This window comes from Sarcophilus harrisii, chromosome 6, assembly GCF_902635505.1.
Source record: "Sarcophilus harrisii chromosome 6, mSarHar1.11, whole genome shotgun sequence".
Classification (NCBI taxonomy): domain Eukaryota; kingdom Metazoa; phylum Chordata; class Mammalia; order Dasyuromorphia; family Dasyuridae; genus Sarcophilus; species Sarcophilus harrisii.
This window is the reverse complement of record NC_045431.1, coordinates 185,648,707-185,675,217: the sequence shown is the minus strand read 5'-3', so window position 1 is coordinate 185,675,217 and position 26,511 is coordinate 185,648,707. Positions and strand designations below refer to the sequence as shown.

The window sequence follows — 26,511 nt, the reverse complement described above, 5'->3', positions numbered from 1 at the left end:
CATCATTTTTTCCTGTCATCTTAGCCAATCTGGCAAGTGTGTAGTGGTATCTTAGAGTTGTCTTAATTTGCAGGAAATATGTACTTTTTAAAAATTCACATCCTTAATGAAGGTTCATTGTTTGTACATCACACTTCAGGTACAGAATATTTTAGTTAAAATGTAGCTTTCAAAGTATACTTTCGTTAATCTGGGATCTCACTGATGTGACTGTATCATATAGCTCAATTTAAAACATATTGTATATCAAGCCATAATGCAACCCATGTTTTTATAGTAGTTTGCTATTTTAAAAACAAATTCATGTTTCTCACATTCAATCTTTACCCCAGACCTTTTAGGTGGAAACTATTTCCATCTATTCAACTTCCATTCTGGCCTGGGTTGGATTCCTTACTTTGCCACTTTGTCTGATCACTTTATCTTTCAAGGACTTAACATTTGCAGTAACAGAATTAGTGTGGAGTTGGAGTCTGGAAAACTGTTTAAATCTCTACTCTAGGAATTTACCAGGTGTGTGGTCATGGCCTAGTCACTTCCCCCAAACCTAAATTTTCTCACCAGTAAACAGGAAATAATAATATCTGGGTTTGAACTAAGGTCTTCCTGACTTCAGATCAGTGCTCTATGTACCTTGTGAGCTAGCTGCCTTGAGAAATCATCCAGTGCCTAGTGAATCTTGATAGATCCACTTCCTAACATTTTATTGCTTCTGAAATTATTTTGAATGAAACTCTTCTTATTCTTTCTTCTGGGCTCTGGGTATTATACAGGAATGCTTATAATTTATATGGATGTATTTGATATCCTGTAACTTTGTTAGAATTATTGTTTCTAACTGTATACCAGAATTCTAAATCTATACCAACATATCTACCAGAAGTGATCATTTTATTTCTTCTTTACTCATTCTTATTTCTAAATTGTCCTATTTTTTAGTAAAAAGAATACATATTAATTTTTTTCAAGTGCTTAATATTTTCTTTTTAACATTATTTTGAGAATCAATCAAACAACCTTCAAATTGTCTTACCTCTGATATTTAATCTATTTATATATTTATAACCTAGTCCAGATGTTCTTCCTATCTTTGGGTTATTGTGTATGTGTGTGTATGTGCCTTTTCTGCTTTTTTGCAGCATTACATTAAGAAATAGAAGCTTTACTTTTATTATTGAAGAGAACAGTTGATTATAGTATATATAGTGTATAGTTGCTGAAGTGTTTAGTAATGAGATCCTTTACTATTAGGTGGCACTGGGGATAAAGGAAAGAACTGATGTGAAAGATGCCCCAGAGGTCTTTTTAAAGAACAGCTGTCTGCTGTGGATGAGTTTGTCTTGAGGCTCAAATTATATTCTAGGGATGCTAAAAGTATAGATTTGGTTGCAGATCTAGTATTAGTAATTTTTGAGTATCATAAAGAGAACAGTAGATGTGCCAGAAAATCAATAAATACTTTAGTTGTTTTTTTAAAAATGAACAAAGACATAAGCATACACCATAAGATTCTAGAAATTCCAGATTTGCAAGCTTGAATGTTGCCCTCTGGCAAAACTATTATTAGATTATTAGACAAATATAAGAATTTGGCAAGGAAATCAGTGAAGTCTAACTAACTTTAACTTTATTCCTTTGCTTTTAGTATCTCAGGCAGGATTTGCCCTGTGTTGTCAGGGGTGATTGCACGCTTTCATCTTCTCCTTGTAGCAGTCAAGTAAAATCTTCCCTCACACTTAACTATTAATATTATGTGCAAGGAAGATCTAATATGATTTATTTGTTCTAGAATTTGTTTATTTCTGTCTAGAAGATAAAACAAAGAGATTTTAGCTTAAGAAAAGGCTTAATTTTCTAAAATTTAATGTTTTATTACATCATAATTAATTAATGAGGCCTTTTTACCTGATAATTTTCATCCACAAGATGGATGACTCTAGCTTTGCTTGCATTGGGATAGGATGCAAGCAACTTGAATTTTTTTTTCCTTTTAAGAATTTGAGGTTATGTTTTGTAATTTATTTTTTCCCTTGGCATCTGCATTCACACAGATATTAGAGTGCCGGTAATCTTAAAGAATGGATGCTATATATATAGCTTTGGAGGTGCAGGTCTATCTCTTTGGAAGATACAGAGTGTATTTGTACCTCTTCACTTGTATATACCTAAAAGCTTGGCAATTTGAACTAGGATCTTGAAGATTCCTTAGCCTCTTATTTGTTTTCTGGTTAGCTGGCTTCTCCCTAGAAATCACTATTTAGATGGAGAATGGGGCAGAATTCATGAGAATCTTGGCATAACCACAAATGGTGATCTTGGGGCATAAAAACCGTGTGTCTTCTCTTTCTTTATTTTCCTGTTGGTAGGTTTTTATAGCTGAGGAAAAATAGAAATGAGTCTAGAATTTTTTAAAAGGCATTATTTTACAGAATGCCCATTCAGAGACCTGCCAGGTGGTCATCTTGGCCTATATTTTCCATCCTTGATTCCCACTTGAGCAGTTCTGAAAACTAGGGTCTAGAATTTTGCAGAAAACAGGTATCATATATCATCTTTCAAGAAATTTATCTTGGCTAAGATGACAGCAAAAGATAATGACGAATGTTGGAGGGGATGCAGAAAAACTGGGACATTAATACATTGTTGGTGGAATTGTGAATACACCCAGCCATTCTGGAGAGCAGTTTAGAACTATGCCCCAAAAGTTATCAAACTGTGCATACCCTTTGATACAACAGTGTTTCTACTGGACTTATATCCCAAAGAGATTTTAAAGGAGGGAAAGGGACTCACATGTGCAAAAATGTTTGTGCAGCCCTCTTTGTAGTGGCAAGAAACTGGAAACTGAGTATTAATTGGAGAATGGCTGAATAAATTATGGTATATGAATGTTATGGAATATTATTGTTCTGTAAGAAACAACCAGCAGAATGAATATAGAAAGGCCTGGAGAGACTTACATGAACTGATGCTGAGTGAAATGAGCAGAACCAGGAGATCATTATATACTTCAACAACAATACTGTATGAGGATCAGTTCTGATGGACGTGGCTATCTTCAACAATGAGAGGATCCAAACCAGTTCCAATTGATCTGTGATGAACAGAACCAGCTACACCCAGTGAAAGAACACTGGGAAATGAGTGTGGGCTGCTTATATTTTTGCTTTTCTTCCCAGCTTATTTTTACCTTTCTAAATCTGATTTTTTTTGTACAACAAGAGAATTATATAAATATGTATACATATATTGTATTTGAGATATACTTTAACGTGTTTAACATATATGAGACTGCCTGCCATTTAGAGAAGGGGGTGTAGGGAAGGAAAGGAAAAGAAAGTTGGAACAGAAATGTTTGCAAGGGTCAATGTTGAAAAATTACCCATACATATATTGTCAGTAAAAAGCTATAATAAAAAAAAAAATTATCAAGGAAAATATTCCTAGTATTCTAGAACCAGAAGATAAAGTAGAAATTTAAAGAATCCACTAATTATCTCCAGAAAGAGATCTCAAAATGAAAACTCCCAGGAATGTTATAGCAAATTCCGGAACTCCCGTGTCAAGGAAAAAATATTGCAAGCATCCAGCAAGAAGTATAGTGGAGCCACAGTCAGAATAACTCAAGATTTAGCGGCTTCTACTTTAAAGGATTGGAAAGCTTGGAATATGATATTCTGAAGAGCAGTGGAAGTAGGATTACAACCAAGAATCTTATACCCAGCAAAACTGAGTATAATCTTTCTGGAGAAAAGGTGAAAATTTACTGAAATAGTATTTTCAAACATTTGTGATTAAAAAGTCCAGAACTAGTTGGAGAATTTGATTTTCTAATACAGGTCTCATGATAAGCATAAAGAGGTAATCAGGAAAGTGATATAAGGGACTTAATATAAGATTTCTTTATTTATATTCCTACATTAAAATATGATGCTTGTAACTCATTAGAATTTTCTCATTATTGTGTCTGTTTGAAGAAGTATATGTAGGCAGAGGGCATAGGTATGAGTTGAATATGAAGATAAACAATGAGAGGAATGTACTGGGGAAAAGGGAGAGAAGTGGAACAGTGTAAATTATCTGCCATCAAAAAGAGGCAAGAAAAAGCTTTTACAGTGGAGGGAGAGGAGAGGATGAATGAGTGAACCTTATTTTTATCTTAATTGGCTCAAAGAGGAAATAACATTCACACTCAGTATGGGTACATAGAAATCTATCTTACCCTGCAGGAAAATAGGAAGGGAATGGGATATAGGAAGAGTGGAGGGTGACAAAAGAGAAGGCATATTAGGGTCACTTGAAGATGGACAGGCTGAAAGAAGAGAGAGAATAGAAAGAATACAGTTAACAGTAGTAATTATATTAAGAATTTTGAAGCAAGTAAGACCTCATTTCTCAAATTTGGAGGGAACTGAATCAAATTTATAAAAATAAGAGCCATACTCCAATTGATAAATGATCAAAAGATATTATCTTTGCCAAAGAGCATATGCTTTGACCTAATACCATGACTAGTCATGACTACCAAAAGAGATTTTTTAAAAAAAAAAGAAAAGAAGAAGAGCCTATATATACAAAAATATTTATTTTTGGATTTTGGTTTTTATTTATTTAATATTTTTCTTCAGATACATTTAAAATTTTAAAAAAAGTTTACATTTGTTTCTAAAATTTTTGAGTTCTAGTTCTCTCCCTCATCCCCACTCACAATTAAGAAACTTCTTGTGAATTTATGCAAAACATTTCCATAAAAGTCAAGTTGTTGGGGCAAAAAAACCAGCTCTTCTACCCAATGAAAATAAAAACCCTCAAGAAAAATTAAGTTAAAGAAGAGAGAGAAAATGTTTCAGTCTGTATTTAGTCATAATCAGTTCCTTCTCTGGATATAGATAGGATTTTTCATTATAACTCCTTCAGAGTAGTTATGGATGATTTATATGAAAATATTTGTAGTAGCTCTCTTCTCAAGGTAAAAAAATTGGAAATTGGGGGGATATCCATTTATTGGGGATGACTGAATAAAATGTGGTATGTGATTGTCATGGAATATTCTTGTTCTTTGGGAAATGATGAGCAGAACGCTCTTAGAAAACAACTGGAAAGTCTGCTGTGAACTGAAGCAAAGTGAAATGTAGTGTATGCAAAATAATAACAATGTTGAGATGATCAGCTGTAAATGACTTTATTATTCTCATATAGATCCAGGACTATTCTAAAGGACATATGATGAAAAGTTCTATCCATACCCAAAGAAGAAACTGTGACTGAATACAGATTGAAACACACACACACACACACACACACACACACACACACACTTTATTTTTCTTAAGGATTTTTTTTAATTAGAGTGGGAGATCTAGGTTTTCTTTTACAACATTACTTTTATGGAAATGTTTTTCATAATTTCACATATGGTTTCTTTGTGGGAGTTGGGAGTGGGTATAAAGGAGAGAATCTGGAACTCAAACGTTTTAAAAACAGATGTTTAAAAATTGTTTTAAAGTAATAGGGGCAAATATTAAATAAATAAATTTAAAAGATGTAATAAAAAAGATAAGAAAGAAAACAGGTATTATTTTGAGCAAAATATCAATCTCTGTCTTTCATCCTGGGCTGTGAGCTATATATAGTTTAGTTAATCTGGTCCTTGTGTATCAGTTAGAAAGCAGATTCTTGAGGTTCATTATCTTTTAGAATATACACTGCTTTTAATTTTAAAAATCATTTTCTATTTTTAGAATATTGTTTCCCTTTTTGCCCATAGATATTCTCCATCTTTTAAAGCCTAACCTAAATATGACTTCCTCCATGAAGCCCTTCTTTTTCCTGCCCCCCAACCTCACTTGATTTAGTAATTCTCTGCTGTGTCTGTCACATAATATCATGCATTTTAATTAGCTATTTAAGTGCAATTTCCCTTTACTAGATTTTAGGGCCTTCAGTGACCTACATGTTTAGAGACCATGTCTTTTCCAAATTTTGTATCTGCCACAGAGCTGAGCACATTAAATGTAGTAATGCTCTGTTTAAATGCTTTTTATATTTTTCTGTTCAGGGAAAAAAAACATTTTTCACTGTTACTTTATGTATTTTTAGGTCTCTATACACTCTGTGTGGCTGGGAAATAATATCACCCCATTGAGAGAAGAAGAATGGGATGAAGATGAAGAAGATGAGAGTGATCTTCCTGCCCCTTCTTCACCCCCAACATCTCCAATAAACTCCAGGTTTTCAACACAATTTTATTTTGTTTGAATATCAGTTTCTTTAAACTGTCAGGGCATCCATTTGTGTGTTATTTGGCTGGGGGAGAAAGGGGAAGAGAAACAAACTCCCAAAATAAGATTTGGTAACATCTTTTAGAATTTGAGAGAATACTTAGAGTCTTGCTTTTTGCAGGAAACACCGGGCTGGAGTTGATATACATTCATGTTCGCAGTTTTTGCTTGAATTATACAGTCAGTGGATACTCCCATCAAGTTCAGCCAAAAGAACCCCAGTCATTTTGATCAGTGAAGTAGTGAGATCTGTAAGTTTTTTTTCCTGAACATTTTTCCTAAATGTGACTCTCTAATTCCTGTCCTGGAACAGCAACAAAAAGTAAACCTAAAAGAACAGTCAACCCGATCTTTTAATGTGGTGGGAAGAGCTCCGGATCAGGAGTAAGAAGGCTGCTTTGATTTCCATTTCTGTTTTTGAGAGCTTATCTTTGTGACTCTGGGCAAGCCACATGCTGACCTTTCATATTTTCAAGGGTAAAATGCTGGCCAAACCTCTCTCATCAGGACAACCATGTGCATCTAATGAAATCCAGCATAGGAAAATATTTTCTAAATTTTAAAGCATTTATTTGATTGCTATAGTTATTGCTATTAATATTGCTAACTCCTTGATTTTAGGATTCTTGAGCTGTAGGTTCAAATATTTGCTACCTTTTCCCTATTCTAATGGTCTTTCCCATTAGTGGGGTAATTCTTTAATTATACTCAGCTTCTTATGAAATACCATTGCTAAAATTGATGTATTACGCACCATTGTGCTAAATTGGTATATTAAACATTATTAGTACAAATGAGACTTTCTCCTTGGTGTAGTCAGAAGGATTGGAAAAAAAAAAATCATTGGAAAAGAGCTTTGCAATGATTTTGAGCAGTTATCTAGTAGAAGGTTTCTGTAGGTCCTCTTTCTACACGAGGAAGATTTCCTGCTCCTGATGAAGCTCACTTTCTTCTTGCAGTGTTTCCATGGCCAGAATATAGATTTTTCTAACCTTTCAATCAATAGCTAAGGAAATATGAATTTAAAGATATTTTGAGAGATGATAGTAATAAGAATTCATAGTTTCATGACACAATATAGTTCACAAAGTACTTGAAAAAAACTGCCTACATTCTCATTGTTCAGAGAATAGTATTTAGAGCTGAAAGGACATTTTAAAAATCACTTTATCCAGTCACTTCATTTTACAGATGAGAAACTGAAGCTTGGAGAGGAAGTAACATGTTAAATATCACATTGAATGCCAAAGGCAGGGTTCAAGACTTCTGACTACAATCCAGCCTTCTTCCTTCTGTTTCTTGCTGGTCCTAACTACACCAAAAACTTCACAGTAGTTTGGTCTGGAAGATTTGTTTCATTTCTAAATTCTGAAAGCCCCCTTAGGCTTTGTTGTTCCCTCTGTATTATCACTTGCAGATGAACATTTGTTCTCATTGGCAGTGTTTGTAGCTCTTGTTTTATATTCCTGATAACCCAGTTCTCCCTCTGTGGGCATGGTATCTGTTTGTGTCCAGCTTCTGGCAGTCTCAGACTTGTTTACGGAGAGGAATCAATTTGAAATGATGTACCTGACATTGACGGAGCTTCGAAGGGTGCATCCTTCTGAAGATGAAATCCTCCTTCAGTATTTAGTACCAGCTACTTGTAAAGCAGCTGCTGTTCTGGGCATGGTAAGATATGGATACTTCTGGGTCCAGCCCTTTTTAAAAAATTTTAAAATATGTAACAACTTTCATGTATTTAATAATACTTTGGTGACTTTCTTAACTTGATCATGGCAGAAGAATGCTAAGTCAATTGCCAGTTCCTGGATCAGGAGTTAAATCAGAGTCGGTGACATAAGAAGCGTACTTTATTCTGCAGGTTCTGGGGAGCTGCAAGGCTTTTGAGTAGGGGAATGACAAGGTCAGAGCTGGGAATTGGGAAGATTACTCAGGCAGCATGTGAAGGGTATATTGGATAAGAGATATTCTAGAGGCAGGAAGACCAATTAGGAGACTGTTGTGATCCAAACAAGAGGTAATGAGGTAGGTACCTGCACTGGTGATGGGAGTAAAAGTGAGAAAACGCATGTGTATGAAAGCTGCGGGGAGATGGAGGAAACCAGCGAGCCCAGTCTCTAAAGCTGTGGAACCCTCAGGAGAATTGGGAAAGTGGAGGAGGAGTGCATGGCAAAGGGGGTAGATGAATTGAGTTAGATATAGGATCCTCTCATTCAGGACTTCAGTGATAGAGTGAGTAGTGTTACTCTCAGGAAGTCTGATCTGACTGAACAAATGCTCCTTATAAGGGCAGTTGATTTTATTGCCTCTCCAACCTTCATAGAATTATTGGCTTTTTGAACAGAAAGGGCTTGCAGAAGTCACTTAGCCTGTCATCTCACCCAGTGCCAGAATCCTCTCTTTATGGGGAAAAAAAGTCCAGGATTTCTCCATCACTGGAGCACTTCTAATTCAGTTTTTTTATTTTCCACCCATTGAGATGCTTTGAAGGACTATTCGTAGAGCTGCAGAATCCTGGAGTTCAAAGTAACCTTGGGTCCCATCTAGGCCTCCTCATACTTCATCTAATTTAAAGCCTTTAGAAGTGTTGAGTCAACCTTGGGAGGCCAGAATAGCCTATACTCTTCTCCCTACATTGTGACTGTCTACACGTCATTATTCTCCTAACTGGCAGTCCATGATGACTTTTTTTCCTTCGTCTTCTGTCCTAAAGATTCAAAAGACTCACTGAACCCCCCCCCCCCATTTCTTTCCCTGATGTGATCCAGATCCCCTTTTGTTTCTCACTGCCCCCCTGATAGCAGTTCTCCTTCCTTGGAAGATCCACATCATAGTCTCTGGCTGTGTCAGCTCCGTTTTCCTGCTTTCCAAGTCCAGAAGCTACAGTGTCTCTTTGTCATAAGATTCAGGCTGTTCCTCCTTTGAAGCTTTTCCCAATTCTGCTTCTTGTTTAACTCGGGCTCTAATTTTGTCCATTTTTTTGCCTATATTTCTCCTCATGGAAATTATTAAATGAACACACAAAAAATGTACAATGTGGTGCCCTAGTTTTTTTTTTTTTTTTGAAAGAAGATGAAGTAAACCCAGTCCTTGCCATCAGCATAGAGATTCAGCTGTTTTCAAACCCTTGTAGTTGGTGCCCTTCTTAATTTTAATTCATTAGCCATATATTAAATGCCTCATTCATATAAAACCCTATTCAAAGCCCTGGGAATGATAAAAAAAAATTAAGAAGATGTGGTGTCTGCCCACGTGAAATTAACAGTCTGATTGAGAATCCAGTATCTAGGCAGGTTCCATAAGCATACAATAAAGAGTACTGTGTTGCATATGATAAAAGTGCTGTTCAAGGTCTGAGAAATGAGTTATTTCTAGCTAGACAAATCTGGGAAAGCTTCATGGAAATGATATTGGACCTAGGCTTTGAAGCAGATGAGTAGAATAAAAAGAGCTAGTGGTAGCAAAAAGAGAAGGGAGTGGGGAGTTATCCCATGATAATAGAACAGTTTGAAGTTCCAGGGGCAGGGAAGGGCTGTTGATAGAGCAGCCCATTTTGTTTGGCATGTGTCCTGTGCTGGGTAGAGTTGCGTGAGAGAAGGATGAAAAGTTGGTTTGGGGCTATCCTGTGGCGTTCCTTCCACAAACTTGTATTAATTGCCTACTCCATGCACTGCAATATGTTAAGCACTGGGATTGATTTTTAAGACATGAACTTTGTATTACTGGAATATAGTTTGGTAAGGACAGGAAGAAATACTGTCACTTATTTATTTTTTTTAATAGCTTTTTATTTACAGGTTATATGCATGGGTAACTTTACAGCATTAACAATTGCCAAACCTCTTGTTCCAATTTTTCCCCTCCTTACCCCCACCCCCTCCCCCAGATGGCAGGGTGACCATTAGATGTTAAATATATTAAAATATAAATTAGATACACAATAAGTATACATGACCAAACCTCTATTTTGCTGTACAAAAAGAATCGGACTCTGAACTATTGTACAATTAGCCTGTGAAGGAAATCAGAAATGCAGGTGGGCATAAATATAGGGATTGGGAATTCAATGTAATGGTTTTCAGTCATCTCCCAGAATTCTTTCTCTGGGCGTAGTTGGTTCAGTTCATTACTGCTCCATTGGAAATGATTTGGTTCATCTCATTGCTGAGGATGATCAGGTCCATCAGAATTGATCATCATATAGTATTGTTGTTGAAGTATATAATGATCTCCTGGCCCTGCTCGTTTCACTCAGCATCAGTTTGTGTCACTTATTTTTTCAACTTGAACTAGGTATGGGGGTTAATAAAATAAAAAGTTCCAACTTCTCCCCTTCTACCTAGCATTCACAGGTTCTACAGTGACACCTTTCCAGGTGTACTTTACATTACTCTTTTCCATAAACTATCTTGCATCCCAACATTAACAGCATTTTGTCCCCTGAATAGACGTTGTGCTCTGATGCCACTGTGTTTTTGCTTGGGTTGCTCCTGGTACTTGGAGCACTTCCTACCTCTGTTTGTGTGTGGTGGGTGCTTCTAATCCTTTAAAATCCATCTCAGATACACCCTTTTCTTCCAGAAAGCCCTCCCTGGTTTTTCCTTGATTAGTGATAAACTTTCCCCTCAGACTTTTGTTGTAATGACTTATAGAATATTGCATGTGGTAATTACCTTTTCATGTGTCCTCCCCCTCCTAGTTCTCCTTGGGGTTTTAGACTATGGCGCAACTAAACTTGGACAAGGAATTACATTTTTTTTGCACAGGGTAGATCCTTAACTGATATTTTTTGCTTTATAGATAAATATAATTCCTGCTTTAATAGAGTTTATCATCTATTTCTCTATTATTCTATATCTAGTATCAATATAAAGGTACTATATATTATCTATAAGTCTATATGTTCATCTATTTATTTCTATTCATTCATCCATTCTTTCATTCAACAAACGCTTTTCTTATATTTTCAAAACCCTGATCTTATTTTTGCAAGAGATAGGAATTTTAAATAAGGTCAAGTTCCAATGCTGTTGTTTAGTAATGACTCATATGTCTCCTAGATTCCACTTGTTTTATGACAGCCCCAGAAATTACTAGTGATTTTTGGATTGTGAATGTTGAAAACCTTTTTGTTTGTATTTTCCTCCTTTTCTTTCCAGATGGGGATGTATTCTATTAGATATTTCAAATATAAAATCAATTTTGTGTCAAGTACACATATGTCTTCATTTTCCTATGAAATATATATATATATATAAATATATGAACTGCAAAATTAGTGTCCTTACATCTATATCAAGAATTTTGAGCAGAAGGTTTTTTAAAATTATTTCATTTATCTTCTGGTTGGGATAGCTTGTAGTTTCATAGCCACACTAATGTTTTTAGAAATTAAATGGAGAATAGACAGATAAATATAATAGCTTTTCTTTTGTAACCACAATTGCTCGAAGTTGCTACCCTCGGGGTCTTGTATGAACCATGTAAAAAGCAACTAAGATTTGTAAGGGGACCCTTTTTCTTTGCAGAGACTTTCAACTGTTAAGATTAAATTTAATTGTAATTTCTTTTTTGTGCCCAGGCCTAAATATCCCTCAAGCAAATGCAGCATTGTCAATAAAGGGGAAAAGCCATACAGACAAAAATGATCTTAAAGCAAGATGATTTATTATCGCTTGACCACCCAATTTTGTGTACATATGGATATACACATTATTCCTTAGTGATGAACATTTGTAGAGATTTTTGGCACCCTGCATTTGTACAGCATTAAGTTTTACTAATTTATGAATAAGCATACCACAATTGAGGAGTGCATCTTAAGATCATAGATTTAGAGCTGAATAGGACTATAGAATGGGATACCTATTGTTCCAAATGGGGTCAGTTCTTCAAAGACTGAAACTGTCATAGAAGCCAGGGGGATGGAGTGCAAGGACAGTAGAAAAGAGGGGAAGAAATACTCTCTTTATCCTTGAAATTAATAAAGCAAAAGATTCAGTATATTCATGCATTTTGGCACTGTGGCCTTATTGATGAGTATTTTTCATTAAGCAAAAAGAAAATTGTTACATCCAGGGATTCTTTATTTGTAGGCTTTCCAGAATAGTCAGAAAGGTTGCTGATTTTTTTTTTTATTCTCTGGAATCTGTATTTTGTATTTTCTGTGCACATCTGGGTTCCTAATCTTTTTTGTGTCATGGACCCTCTTGACTATCTGGTGATGGCTATGGTCCCTTCTGATAATACTGTCTTTAAATGAATAAAATAAAAATATGTAAGAGTTATTAAAATATTTTTAAGACCCAAATTCATAGATCTCAGGTTAACTACTTCTTATGTAGAAGGAATTTCTTGAAGGTGGGAAAGAAAGCCCTTATTAAAGAAACATTTTACTAATTTATGTCTGCCTCTCTACTTGAAGTATTTTGGGGTACCTTGTGAATTGATATGTATATTTAGTTCTGATTCTAATAGAAAGTTAACTGACAGTTCCTCCTTCTAAATTCTAGATTAAATAGATAGAACATGTCTTCTATATAATGCAGTGTTCATCTCCTCTGCAAATGATAAGAGGCTTTAGATGGTAACTCAGTCTGGTGTGACATTCTCTTTTGTTGCTATTTTTTGTGCCTCAGGATAAAGCTGTGGCGGAGCCAGTGAGCAGACTGTTGGAGACCACACTCCGAAGCACCCATTTGCCAAGCAAGATTGGAGCACTGCATGGCATTCTCTATGTGCTCGAATGTGACTTACTTGATGAAACGGCTAAGCAGCTCATTCCAATTATCAGTGATTACCTCCTTTCTAATCTGAGAGGAATTGCTCAGTAAGTTATCAGAGGGAATCCATTCAAGTGCTTTCTCGTTATGGGAGACATGTCGTTCTAATGACAAGCTAGCTTATGGTTACTTTGTTTTTCAAATGGAGGGTTGATATGACTTTTTTAAATTAAAGCTTTTTTATTTTCAAAATATATGCATGGAAAAGGGTTGATATTGTATTGGTATAATATTTAAAGCAGTTTTCCTATAACTCTTAAGAGAAGTACAGGAATCAAAGGCTCAAAGGAAGACTAGACAAAACTATGATTCAACTCTTCCCACTCTGCTACACTTTCTCTCCCAATGAATTAGGTAGAATAAACTGGAGCATTTCAAAATAGTGAAGTTGACATTCTTATGCTTGCATAAATGGATTGCTTCAGGTGGAATATCCAGACCAAAATGAAGGAAGAAAAATTTCTTTTAGCAAGCCTCTCTCAGCATCAGTTTCACACTAATAAAATTGGGGTCATGATGTTCACACTCCCCATCATAGAAAATTATCAGGAACTTTTGGGCGTGTGAAGTTCAATTAAAATGTGATCTATTATTTTCAGTATGAAATTTTGGGCCATTACTGGCGTTTGCTTTTTCAGCCTAAGTAAGGAAGGGTTTTCAAGCCAGTCACACACATGAAATTGTGCTCTAATGGGGTCTTATGTCTATTGGTTTATCCCTTCCTGATTACTGATTACACCTGTCCATCCTTTGGTAATCATCACATTGGGGTCAGAGCACTTAAGATCTTTGTCTAGCTAATCATAGCTTTGCCAAATGTAATGCTTCTCTAGTAAAAAATGAACTTTATTCTCTCTCATTGTTTAATTGCTTTGTCTCCTTAGAGAAGGGAAAGTTTATCTATTTTGCCCTTGTCCTCAGCTAAAAAAGTAGATTTTGCCTTATAAAAAGGGCTCCAATTGACTCAGTTGTACTTGAGTAAGTTAATCTCTGTGAAGGGTCATGGAGGCATGTGGCAATAAACTTCAACAAGGAATACCACTCTGAAAATAAGCGAAATCATTAAAAGTTTCAAAAGTCTTGAGAGACATGGCCACCAGTTTTGCTTACCCAAGTCAGGAAAACAGCACCTGTGCTTATCTCATCTTCTGGAAGTATGACTTTTGTCACTGTGGTTGTTTAGTTGTAATTTGGGGGTTGGGGTGGAAGAGAGGAGACCTAGCATGTGTTTAGGGAAAACTAGTAACTGGCACAAGAGTCAAGCCCTTTTCAGAGCTGCTTTCCTCCTTGGTATCCCCCTGATGTACCTAACTCTTCCTTATGACTCCAAGAAGCTGTAGCAGGTACAGTGGCCATGGCCTAATCCAGGCTGAGAGTAACCAAGTGGTCTCAAACCCTTTGGTGAGTTAGGGGGATGTCCTCTCAAGTGTGTGAAACAGTTCCCTTATGGAAGAGGTAGGTGGAAGAGAACAGTTTGTTCCAGTGCCTAGAAGGCAGCAAAAGCAAGTACTGTGGAGTGCTTAGAGCTTGGTTAAACATCGAAGCCGCCAGGGTCAGCTAGTGTGTCCTAAGCCGTCACCTGTCACCTTGACTTCATCTTGTCACTAGACATTTTTGGCTGTGGGAGAGAGAGTGAGGCTGATGGATCTGAGCAACTTTGTGCAAATAAAGATACAACTCATAGCTTTTCTTGTTTTTACCTGTCTCAAAGACCTTGCTACAGGCAAGTGATAAAGTAACAGAGATAGACACCCTGGGAGCTGAGTCACAAGCTGCACTCAGGGTGACCCAGGCCACAGGTTCGTCTTCTCCCTGGAAGCAGTAAGGGATTTGGTAGCCCCCTGGGAGTCTCAGCAACCTTTTAAGGACCACAGGGCTCACCTCCTGCTGTGAGGAAGGGCACTAGAAAAGGTGCCCTAAAGTTGTCTGCATTACTCAACCCTGGCCTGCTTACCATGACAGACAGGGACTCCACTGAGCGGGTGAAACACACAAAAAAGGCACAGAGGCTTCTACCAAAATGATCCCAGTCACCATTGGTACACGCAGTAGGGGCACACTTATGGACAACATGGATCCAGAAGACCTGGAAGACAAAGTAGTTCTTGTTACAGCAGTTTTGGGTGAAGCAGGCCTGGCAAATGAAGACCAGCTGACTGGAGAGTGGCACGAAGCTGAAGCAGTCACAGTTAATTTAGTTAACAAGCTTGTTTCCGTACCAAAAGGAGTGAGCAACGGGCTTGTGACAATGTGGCGGCCACTTTGAGGAAAGTGCCCTGCCACTGTTTTCAGATTTTATGAGTAGCCACAGAGTGCTGCACTGACCATAGACTTATCCACCCCAGCTAACTACTTTTGTTCAACACAAGTGGCCCCAAAGCAGACTACTGCCAGAAGACCCGAGGTTCAGTGTGCTGCTCTGCACTTGCTCTTCTGGGTCAGAACATTCACAAGCATCAAGAAGATTGGTGTGATGAAAATGCTGAGGAAACCCAAAAGCTGTCGATGAAAAACAGAACTCCACAGGATTTACCAGCAGGGTAGTCCGTCTATCTCTAAGACAGGAGTGTTTCACTCCAAAAGGAAAGTGCTCAGAGAGATACAGGATTCTTGGCTCTGTGAGGAGACTGATGAGCTTCCCTTTGATGCTGATAGTAACAATCCAAATTTCTTTTATGATGCCCTGAAGGCAGGATCAGAGACAGAAAAAGACAAGATTGGGGTGGGGGAAAGACTTTTTTCTGCCAAGGGCTACTTGGAAATTTGAGGCCACCCAAAATTATCCACTTAAGTACTCAAACCTATCCATCAGCTGCTCCTGGCCTGCAGGTGCCAGAGGCCTTACATGGCCTGTGGGGGTGGGGGGCATTTTCTACCCCTGTTCCAGGGCTTGAGCCTCAGAATAGGGAGGGTGAGGCCAGCAGGACCAGAGGCTATGGGCTGATGGCTGTGGGGGGAGGGAAGGGCAGCCAGAAAGATCTCCACAACATCAGTTGATTGACAATACCAGGCTGAGGCATTATGGGCCCATGTGGGAGAAGAGAGTTCCTGGGTGTTCTTGAGAGTCAAGGGATAAACTATCAGGATATACACAAGTGGGTCTGTGAGTGTAAAATCCTTTGACCCACTTTTGTTATTACTACCGCTCAGAATCGCTGCTCACCATGTTCTCATTCTGTCAGAATGGCCATTATTTCACAACTAAAGTGGCACTTTTAGAATTGTAGAGATGCTTAGAAATTTATTATCCTAAGTATAGTCATCACAGAGAGAAACCCGGTCTCAGCCCTTATGTAAGTAACAGTTGCCTGTTTGGTTGGTATTCGCAGTTGTGTGAATCTGCATAGCCAGCAGCATGTCCTGGTGACCTGTGCTGCTGCCTTCTACCTTATGGAGAATTATCCCCTGGATGTAGGCCCAGAGTTTTCTGCTGCAGTGATACAGGTGAGCTGAGACTGTGGAGCCAAAGGCTGAAGAGAATCCTTTTTTTAGGAAACTTCAGTATACAAAATAGCCCCTTTGTTTTTTTCTTTCCCATAAACTTTTTGTTAGTTGTATCATGTATGAGTTTTTATTTGTCTTCTGTCAAATTGGGAGAGAAGAGTTGACAAGAATTCAAATTGAGAGTGTGTGGACTGTTTCCTCAACACCTTTCTTCCTGTTGTTTCAGATGTGTGGGGTAATGCTCTCTGCCAGTGAAGAATCCACTCCAGCCATTATTTATCACTGTGTCCTGAGAGGTTTGGAACGACTTCTTCTTTCAGAGCAGCTCTCCAGGCTGGATGGAGAATCCTTAGTTAAACTCAGCGTTGACCGAGTGAATGTGCACAGTCCTCACCGAGCTATGGCAGCCCTGGGCTTGATGTTAACTTGCATGTACACAGGTGTGGAGTTAATGATGAGCTTGCATGATTAACGTCTATCAAAGTAAGAGAGAGAGAGAGAGAGACCCTGAGGGAAGCCTGAGTCTGGCTGAACTTTGTTGCTTCTTGGAGCTGATCTGCACAAAGTTCAGGCTCAGAGCTCTGGGGCTTTCCTTTTTTACTTTTTTCTAAATTTCATTGATTTTTTTTTTTTTTTTTTAAACTCCAGCCTGACTACTTAACTTCTGGTTTTTTGGTCCCCAGTTCTTTTTGTATTCCTGGGAACATACAAGTTTTCATATGTGATCCCTGATTACCATGAAGATCTAGATATTGGGTTTGTTTATGAAGAAAAAGAGAAATAGTTAAATATAAAAAAATAAAGATTTCAGGATCTGAACATAAAAGAAAAGAAAACTATATGGCCCACATAGGCAGGGTGATACTTGTCCTTCCAAGCTTCCTTTAGTTAATATTTCCTGAGGCCTGCCTGAGCCACTGTTTTCCTGGAACCAGACATACTATGCTATGGGATGCCTGATGCCCTTCTTATCTTGGACAGGATAACGTCTTTTAGCTCAGAATACTCATCCTTCCCCAACTGCTATTGGCTTACCCAGGACCTCTAGATCAGGGGTCCTCAAACTTTTTAAATAGGGAGCCAGTTTACTGTCCCTCAGACAGTTGGAGGGCCAGACTATAGGAAAAACAAAAACTTTGTTTTCTGGGCCTTTAAATAAAGAAACTTCATAGCCCTGGGTGAGGGGGATAAACGTTCTCAGCTGCCGAATCTGGCCTGCGGGCCGTAGTTTGAGGACACCTGCTGTAGTGTATGCTAGATCATAGTAGCTCATTTGTTTTTTAGTCTATCTCGGCCAACCAGAAATTTTTGTGATTGCTGTCAGGCTGTTAATGTGACCCTTCCTGCTCAATCATTGATGAATTAAGTATTTCTCTTTTTTTCAATGCAATGAAGAGAAAGGAAAAATAAATCTTGAAACATAATAATTTTGTGCTCATTGACCCAAAATGAAGAAAAATTCATTGCCACTTCATTCCTCATGTTCTTTGTTGTGGTTCTATATTGATTAGAAAAAAAGAATGCTGAGCTTGGAGTCAGAGAATTTGAAAAGCAAAAATTCTTGGCTTCTGTGACCTCAGTTTAACTTTTAGCATTGATACTTTCTAGCTTAGTTCTTCAGGCTCTAGTTCCTTCATTTGTGAAAAAGGGAAAATCCTGCTTCCTGTACCTATCCCACTGTTGTGAGGAGCAAATAAAAGAATGCACGTAAAAAAATGCACGTAAACATTAGCTGCCCTCCATGTATTGGTATAAATGTGAAATTTTTCACATTCTCAACCACTTTATCTGAGTTCATTTATTTTTTTTTTCTAAAATTATCAGCAAGCATTTTATTTATTTATTTATTTATTTATTGTAGTATCTTTTTATTGACAGAATCCATGCCAGGATAAATTTTTTTTTACATTATCCCTTGCACTCACTTCTGTTCTGATTTTTCCCTCCCACCCTCCACCCCCTCCCCTAGATGGCAAGCAGTCCTATACATGTTGAATATGTCCTAGTATATCCTAGATACAATGTATGTGTGCAGATCCAAACAGTTTTCTTGTTGCACAGGGAGAATTGGAATCAGAAGGTAAAAATAATCCCGGAAGAAAAACAAAAATGCAAACAATTTACATTCATTTCCCAGTGTTTTTTCTTTGGGTGTAGCTGCTTCTGTCCATCATTGATCAGTTGAAATTGAATTGGGTCTCTTTGTCAAAGAAATCCACTTCCATCAGATTACATCTTCATACAGTATCGTTGTTGACGTATATAATGATCTCTTGGTTCTGCTCATTTCACTTAGCATCAGTTCATGTAATTCTCTCCAAGCCTTTCTGTATTCATCCTGCTGGTCATTTCTTGCAGAACAATAATATTCCATAACATTCATATACCACAATTTACCCAACCATTCTCCAATTGATGGGCATCCACTCTGAGTTCATTTAATAGATTTTGACTTGAGTACTTACTATGAACAAGATCCTATAGGCAGGTCTACTTAGTTTTTTCTTATTAATTAAGCTTATTCTGGAATAATTTTATTCTAGGGAAGGAGAAAATAAGCCCTGGCAGAACCTCAGATCCCAACGCCACTGCCCCAGACAGTGAGTCGGTTATTGTTGCAATGGAGCGGGTATCTGTTCTCTTTGATAGGTAAGCCATTCTAGTGTGAAGTTTGCCTTTTAATATATCTTTTACTCTTAAAGTCCCTATCAGTTTAGTTAAGGAACAATGGCATTTGAATGTATTTATTCTTCTTGTTAACACTTGGCTTGTAATAATGCTAATTCCCACTTGCATGCTGATTAGTCACTACCGTTCTCATGACCACCCACAGTATGCTTCCTCTGTCATAGAACTGTTAGTTGACAGGCCAGCTCTAGGGGCAGTTCACAGGAAATCCCAAGGTTTCACCAAAACAAGCTTTATGATTAGTGTCTTAAATTGGTCGTAGTGTAATGCCGAGTGCTCATTGCGTCACTCATAGTATGAGAGTTTGTACCCCATAATTGGGTGCCATCCTAGAGTGACACCATGCAGCAACTCACTCGACCTCATTCCAGTAATAAAAATATTGGTTAAATAATTCTGTATTTCCTGAGAGGGAAAACCATTGCATCTACAGCCTAGGATCCACCCCATGTTTTTTTCCTATTGCTGGACTTCTTCTAAAACCAAGGAGGAAATGCAGTGGAGCTTTTGAGAATAAGAAGGCAGCATTAATTATGTGAAGGAATGTGTGCTAGGGGAGACTTCATTCACGTCCCACCTCTGGTGCCGATTGACTGTTTGACCTTGGACAAAGTACTTTGCAGGCGTTTTCTAACTCAGTTCCCTCATCTGCCTGATGAGTATAGTCACGCTTGTATTAGACGCTTCCAGAGACTCTTGTAAAGAAAGCCCTTTGTAAACTCTGAAGTTCTCTGAGAGTTCAAGCTGTTTGGAAAGATTTTCTTTAGATGAAGGTAAAAGGCACAGTCCTGTCTGCACTTGAGCGTTGTTCTTGGTTTTAAAGAGTTTATTCTAAAAGACCTTGGGTGCCGGTGCTGAGACATCCATCAGCTCTCTCAGGTCACTGATGTCCTCCGTGGAGCACGGTCCCATATTATGCTATTTAGAGATGGAACGGAGCCTTCGATGTCATCTGGCGTACCCTCCTTTGTACGGAGGAGGGAAATGGGTTTGGTCACACAGCTAGGGACCCTCCACTGCCACTTGCTTTGCTGTTCTTTCCACTGCCTTGGGAGAACTAATCAGCCCTAGTGGCTGCCTTATTGAAGATGGATTTTGTAAAGTTGAAAGAAGCCTGAAGTTCTTCAAGGTACTGTAGAGTTGTCATACCGTCTGGGTGTGCTCTGGTTATATTGGAGCCAAATCACAGTGTTATCTAGGTAAGTAGCCAGATCTGTACAGAGGATGTCTACTGACAATGTTAAACAAGTAACTTTTAAGTTTACTGGGGAAATTGAACCTCCTAGGGAGACTTCATTCTGGTGGAAGTATCCATATCTTCTTTGGACTGCTGCTTTCACTCATTCCTTAGTCTTACTTAAGTGGCCCTGCCCTAGGTTGTAGAGCCCTGAAAGAGAAAGCTTTGTAAGCATTTATTAAAGTCTGGGATGAGAGGGACAGCCAGGACATGCACCAGAACAGGTTAGGGCCTAATCCCAAATCTAGAAGGATGAAAGTGGTAGCTGGGACAAGAGGATGATGGATAAACCCCCTTTCTGTATCTATTGCTTTGTTTTCCTTGGGACAAGATACATTATTCATCAGTGAAAACTGTTACCTCCTTGATGCTTAAGAATTCCTGTGTTCTTTGCTGATGACAAATCCCCAGCGCTGGCTGTTGCCAATATTTTTAGTGTCCGTAAACAGAAAGTGATGGAATGAACATCTGGGAGTTAGGAAACATATACTAGTCCAGGTTATGTTCCAACAAATTTTCTGTGTGATTTTGGGGTCCTTCATCTCTTAGGTTCATCATCATGGACATAAAGGGTTTAATATTCTTTCTAGTTCCTGAGCTCTGTGATTTTATGTTAACTTTAAAGAGTTCATTTACCAGGTTTCTCTCATGGTCATTGCTTGATATTTAACTCTTTTCAGCTCAGTATTTGGCCAGACAGAAAAATAAATAATTACATTGTTGACGTTCCCAAAGGCATAGAAGAAAATGAATGTACTGAAAGTAGTTGCCATTTTTTTTCCAGTGTATTCATCCTACTACACTTTCAGAGTATGAAATACACTGAGGGAGCTTATATTTGCTCTCCAGACCTTTTTGAGTATGAATATTCCCAACAAAGATAGAAGTTAGACTTTTGGAGTAAAATTGGACCTAATCAGACCTATTTTCTTGGAAGAAAGTTGTTGCATGTACTGTTGATTTATAAGTAATTTTATAATATTTTAAAGAGAAAAAGATTGTCTTCTACCAGCCTTTTTTCATGTAACTCTTAGACACTCACATGAAACATCAGAATTCCATAGAGTATAATTTGAGAAATGCATTAGCAGATGGCTGTGTGTGTGTGTGTGTGTGTGTGTGTGTCTGTGTATTTCATCCCTAAATTATCCATATGTGGAAATATATCCTGTAACCCTAGTTTTATGATGGACATGGTTTTCAGTCTTGTAGGTATCACACTTTATATTAAATTACTTGTGCACAAGCCATGCCTCTCACTGCTAGACTGTGATGAGTTCAAATAAATCTATCGTAGCTCATGAAAACACATTTGGTAGTTCCTCATCATATAGGTCCCCTGAAGGACAGGGGCTCTTTCAACTTTGTGCTTACAGATCGGGGTAAAATCCTGCCAGATGAGCTAGGATTATGAGCTGAAATTGTGCCATATTCCAAAAATCGATCTTCTAATTAGAATTTCATTTCCTCTTCACAACCCTGAAATCTCTTCTCTTCCTTCCCTTAGGATCAGGAAAGGATTTCCTTGTGAAGCCAGAGTGGTGGCACGGATCCTGCCTCAGTTTCTAGATGATTTTTTCCCTCCCCAGGATGTAATGAATAAAGTTATTGGAGAATTTCTGTCAAACCAGCAGCCATACCCACAATTCATGGCAACTGTTGTATATAAGGTACTGTATTCTTAGTTGTTTTCACAAGGCCAAAATTTAAATTTTTTTTGAAAAATAGTTTTAAGAAATGAGTACCTTATATTATCCTGGTAAATGTACTAGAAAGGAAAAAACTGTTTTCCATTCATGTGGAATAAATCTTGATATCTCTCTCCAGTGCATCACGATGTGGGGGTCTTGAGTTCTTAGAAGCTGTCACGGGCACAAATTCTGGCAGTCCTCCTACCAAGCCAGAGGAGCTTTAAAAACAGGCTTCACAATATGCTTGTCTTAGGTCAACCTAGCTAAATGGAACGAGGGTCATCATCAGAGAGTTGGCTGCCAACAAATGAATTCTTTGGCTCTAGAAATGTTTTAAGAGGGAAAGAACTGCGGTCTGGATCAGTGGAGGAGGAACATCTCCCCTCCCCCACCCCACAATTAATGAAACCAAGTGTTCTGGAAAAGCTGAAAGGATATTAAATCAGTCTGACCCATTAGACTTAGCAATGTGCAAGATTCCATTTGAACAGATCTTTTTCTTTTTTTTAAATTGGTTTTATTTCATGTCACTTATTTTATGTCTAAATCATTTGAGCTTATTTTGACATATGGTGATAAATGTTGGTCTATGCCTACTTTCTACCAGACTGCTTTCCAGTTTTCCCAAGTTTTTGTCAAATAGTGACTTCTTGCCGCAATAGCTAGAATCCTAGTTTGTCAGACACTGTGCTGTGCTCGTTTTTTCTGCCTATTATATACCCAGCCCTAACAGGGTTTTTTCAGCAGTTGTCTTTTAAGTATTCTCTCTTCTTTGGTTGGTCAGTTTCCCATTGAACTGTGTCGGATGCATTGTTTTTCAGGTGTTTCAGACGTTGCATACCACAGGACAATCATCTATGGTCCGAGACTGGGTGATGCTCTCCCTCTCAAACTTCACTCAGAGGACCCCAGTGGCAATGGCTATGTGGAGTCTCTCCTGCTTTTTCGTCAGTGCTTCCACTAGTCAGTGGGTCTCAGCAATGTATCCTCTGCGCAGTTTCTACATTTGTGTCGTCAGCTTCCACACTGGTTTGCCCTCTTTCTGGTCCTCTCTTAGTATTCAGGGACCTGAAACACACATGGTTTCAGTATTCGAAGGGCTGGATCATTAGTATTTAATCTCTCTTCTCCCTGGCTCCCTCCTCTCCTCTCTCAGCCAAAGGAAAACCTGCACTCATTTTGAAGATGTTTGTTTTTTGTTAAGAAGATAAATGCTCTAAATGTCAGAAAAGAGGAAAGAGCACTTAGGATAGTTATATTAAAAGGAGTACCAATTTTGGAGCAGGTTTTAAAGCTCTAGTCTCCAAAGACAATTTTCAGTGCTTAGGATAGTGGGTTTGTTTTTTTTTTAACTGATGCTGCTTTTCATTATTTTTTTTGTCAGTGTGCCCCATTCTGCTTTCTTGGCCAAGATGCCAAGAAAAGAGTATTTGCTGGAATTCCCACCCTAAAAGCCAGAGTCGTCCTCCTGGCACCCTTCCCCTTCAGACAAACCACAATAGTCTTAAAGTAGTTGAGCTGCTCTAGCGATGACAGGGTGACATCACCCAGAGCAGTTGGAGTAGCCAACGGACTGAGGCCATGGCACTGCCCAGCACACATCCCACACGGAAAAAGTCAGAGCACCGAGAGGAAGCTCTGCTGAGGGAAGACGGGCCCTGGTAAGTCATCTCTCGGGGGGGCTTGTCCCAGCGCAGCTCGGGCTCTCTCAGAGCCTGCCTCCTGATGCCTTCCTGGCCTCTGACCTGGGAGCCTACAGCAGGGCTCCTAGGGAGCAGAAAGTTTCCTTTGTGATGGGAGAGATGTAGATTTTTCAGCTTGGCTTTGGTTGAACTTTGGTTGTCTCTAAAGACATTTCTTCACTGAATATATTTTCCTTCTCATTGATTAGCAGACATTTCCCTGCAGAATCTGTTGCCCGAGGGAATCCACTATTAGCTCTCATGGTTGAAAAACAATCCCAGTGGGTCAAGAATGCTAGACTTATGAATGCTAGACAAGAATGCTAGACCTTAGCATTGGTTTCCTTTTTTTCCCAGTAATTTGCCCTTAACTCCTTTCCCAGCCTTCCGCACATCATCAGCAGGATGGGGAAGTCGGAACAAGTGGACATTAATCTTTTCTGTCTGGTGGCCATAGACTTTTACAGACATCAAATAGATGAGGAGCTGGATCGCAGGGCCTTTCAGTCTGTGTTTGAGGTGGTAGCATCTCCAGGAAATCCCTACCATCGACTGCTGACTTGTTTGCAAAATGTCCACAAGATTGCAACATGTTGAAAGTTCGATGGCGTTGGACATTGCGGGGATTGGCAGCTTGGGCTGGAGTCCAGTGTGGACACAAGGCAAAATGGGAGGACCCTGATTTCACTCTGGATGGGAGTTGGGGAGAGGTCAAGTAAAAAAAAGTGGATCTGTGGGTTTCATGATTCTCCCATGCCAGTGTTTGCGTCTCTTTCACACTATAACAGAAGTGCTTAGTTGCAATGGGGTGGCCATGGTAAAGGGACCTCATTCACACATCTTGGGTAATATTTGGGATTGAGACCGAGTTTTTACAAAAACAAAAAGCAAAGCCACAAAGCTGTTTTTGTTAATTTGTATGATATGGGCTAGTACTCCATGCAAAGTAACCAGGTGTCTCTATATTTTTCTAAGTGTTCAACCTGTTCAGTGTCAGTGGTTTGCAACTGATCCTGAATCTTTGACAGAAGTACTTCCTTCATACAGGTTACTGACACTGGACACTTTCACATTTTTATGTAGCTATTATCTGGTATAATCAAGCTTTAGAAAGTGTTTCCTAATGTCTCTCTCAAGCAGAAAGGAAAAGGAAATCCCATTTCCATGATTAATACTCCCAGCATGTAATCCCCATCTCTTGGACTTTGGTAGACTGTGGTGTGGGGGGGATAAAGGAGGGGGATCTGACCCACACACACAGCCATGATATTCTTTTTCCTTTTTTCTTCTCAGGATTTAAAATTTGAGTATATCAGTAAAGAGATTAATTTTAACTTAAATATTTCTATATCCATGTAAAAAGTATGTACAATTGTAAAATCTGTACTGCATGATGGGCTGATTAGAAGCCACTTGCCTGAATGTTGTTACTGCTCCTGTATTGTCCTTGCTTTCTCCCTGGGTGCGTCATCTCCCCCTTCATTTTTCAGCCATCCTAACGTACGAGTCACATTTTGTTTCAGCTAGACACAAGTGGAACCTCAAGAGTTTTTGTTTGGAGGACTGCATTCAGATCATCCAAAATCGTTTTCCTCACAGCTCATGAAAACCTGCCCTCATTCACAGAGCTTAGTGGAGAGAAGTCCCAGAGCTTAGTGGAACTTTTTGTTCATAGCAGCTGCTCTTGATGGTTTTCTTTGACCCAGTTTTCTTTAGGCAAAGATGCCTCCATCCCTCTCCTCCTGGTCCCCCGGGCCCCTGGCCTTCCAGTGACTGACAAATTCTGTTCCTCTTTAAGAGTAGTGGCAAAGTTCCATTTGTATAGAAGCAGCCAAGAAACAATCTCCTTGGTCTGTTGAGTTAACAGTTCAAGCCCACTCAGGATTAGGGCTTTGCCTTCTTAGCTTTGATTACTTAATTAATGATCTGTTTTCCATCTCAGGGTGTGGGGTACCCACAAAGGCTCCACCAGTATCTAGGCTATCTCATTTCTTTAGTATAAGTCTGTCTTGTCTCCTGGTGTCTTTGCTATATTTAACTCTTTATTACGCTTTTTCTGAGCACCTTTAGGGAAGGAGCAAACTTTGTTTTTTTCTACTTCCTGTCATCAACATCTGTACACATTTTGGATCTGGTCCAAATGTAACCACAGTCATATTCTCATTTTATTTTGTATGGTTTAAAGAATAAAGTAGGGGTTTGGACTTTATTAAAAGCAGCACCAAAGTCATGAGCCAAAGAGGTTATCCACAAAGACTGGACACAGTAATTGTTCATAAATGTTTTGAGATTTTGGGGATGGGGGGAATGTTAATCTGTCTGGCTGTTTATTAGGATAATTCCATTTCATCTTACTTGGATCAGATTTCTCTTTGTGGCCATAATAGCCATTTTGTTTTATTAAAGTGCATCTAGGAAGGATTTACTGACTTGGCATAGAGTTGCAGGTTTAGAATTGTGGTGTTATTTGCTTTTTTATTGTTATTTTTATTTGTAAGAATCAGTGGTGTACTTGATTGAATGACTGAGGAATATATTGATTTTTCCTCCCATTTGAGGCAAAGAATTCCTCATGTCTGTTCCTACTCATTCCTACTATGGTAGTGAGTTGTCCTGAACTCCAGACCTCAGTTAGTTCTTTCACATTTATGACAATTTAAGTGGAACTAGTAGTATCATAATCTCTTCCAAAGTTTTGAGGAA

The 26,511-nt window shown here is 38.5% G+C and overlaps 1 protein-coding gene across 3 annotated transcripts in view; it reads left to right on the top strand.

The window, feature by feature from the left end:
* HTT (huntingtin) overlaps positions 1-25,983 on the top strand; it is a 208,483-nt gene extending 182,500 nt beyond the window's left edge. For all 3 annotated transcript variants that reach the window (XM_031943981.1, XM_031943980.1, XM_031943982.1), the window contains 10 exons: positions 6,100-6,230; positions 6,403-6,532; positions 7,797-7,952; positions 12,923-13,113; positions 16,396-16,510; positions 16,737-16,950; positions 19,054-19,159; positions 21,943-22,105; positions 22,948-23,108; positions 24,192-25,983. In XM_031943981.1, coding sequence (XP_031799841.1) covers positions 6,100-6,230; positions 6,403-6,532; positions 7,797-7,952; positions 12,923-13,113; positions 16,396-16,510; positions 16,737-16,950; positions 19,054-19,159; positions 21,943-22,105; positions 22,948-23,108; positions 24,192-24,405 — 1,581 coding nt within the window. In that variant the 3' untranslated portion in view covers positions 24,406-25,983. The remainder of the gene's footprint in view (positions 1-6,099; positions 6,231-6,402; positions 6,533-7,796; positions 7,953-12,922; positions 13,114-16,395; positions 16,511-16,736; positions 16,951-19,053; positions 19,160-21,942; positions 22,106-22,947; positions 23,109-24,191) is intronic.
* The last annotated feature ends 528 nt before the right edge of the window (positions 25,984-26,511 follow it).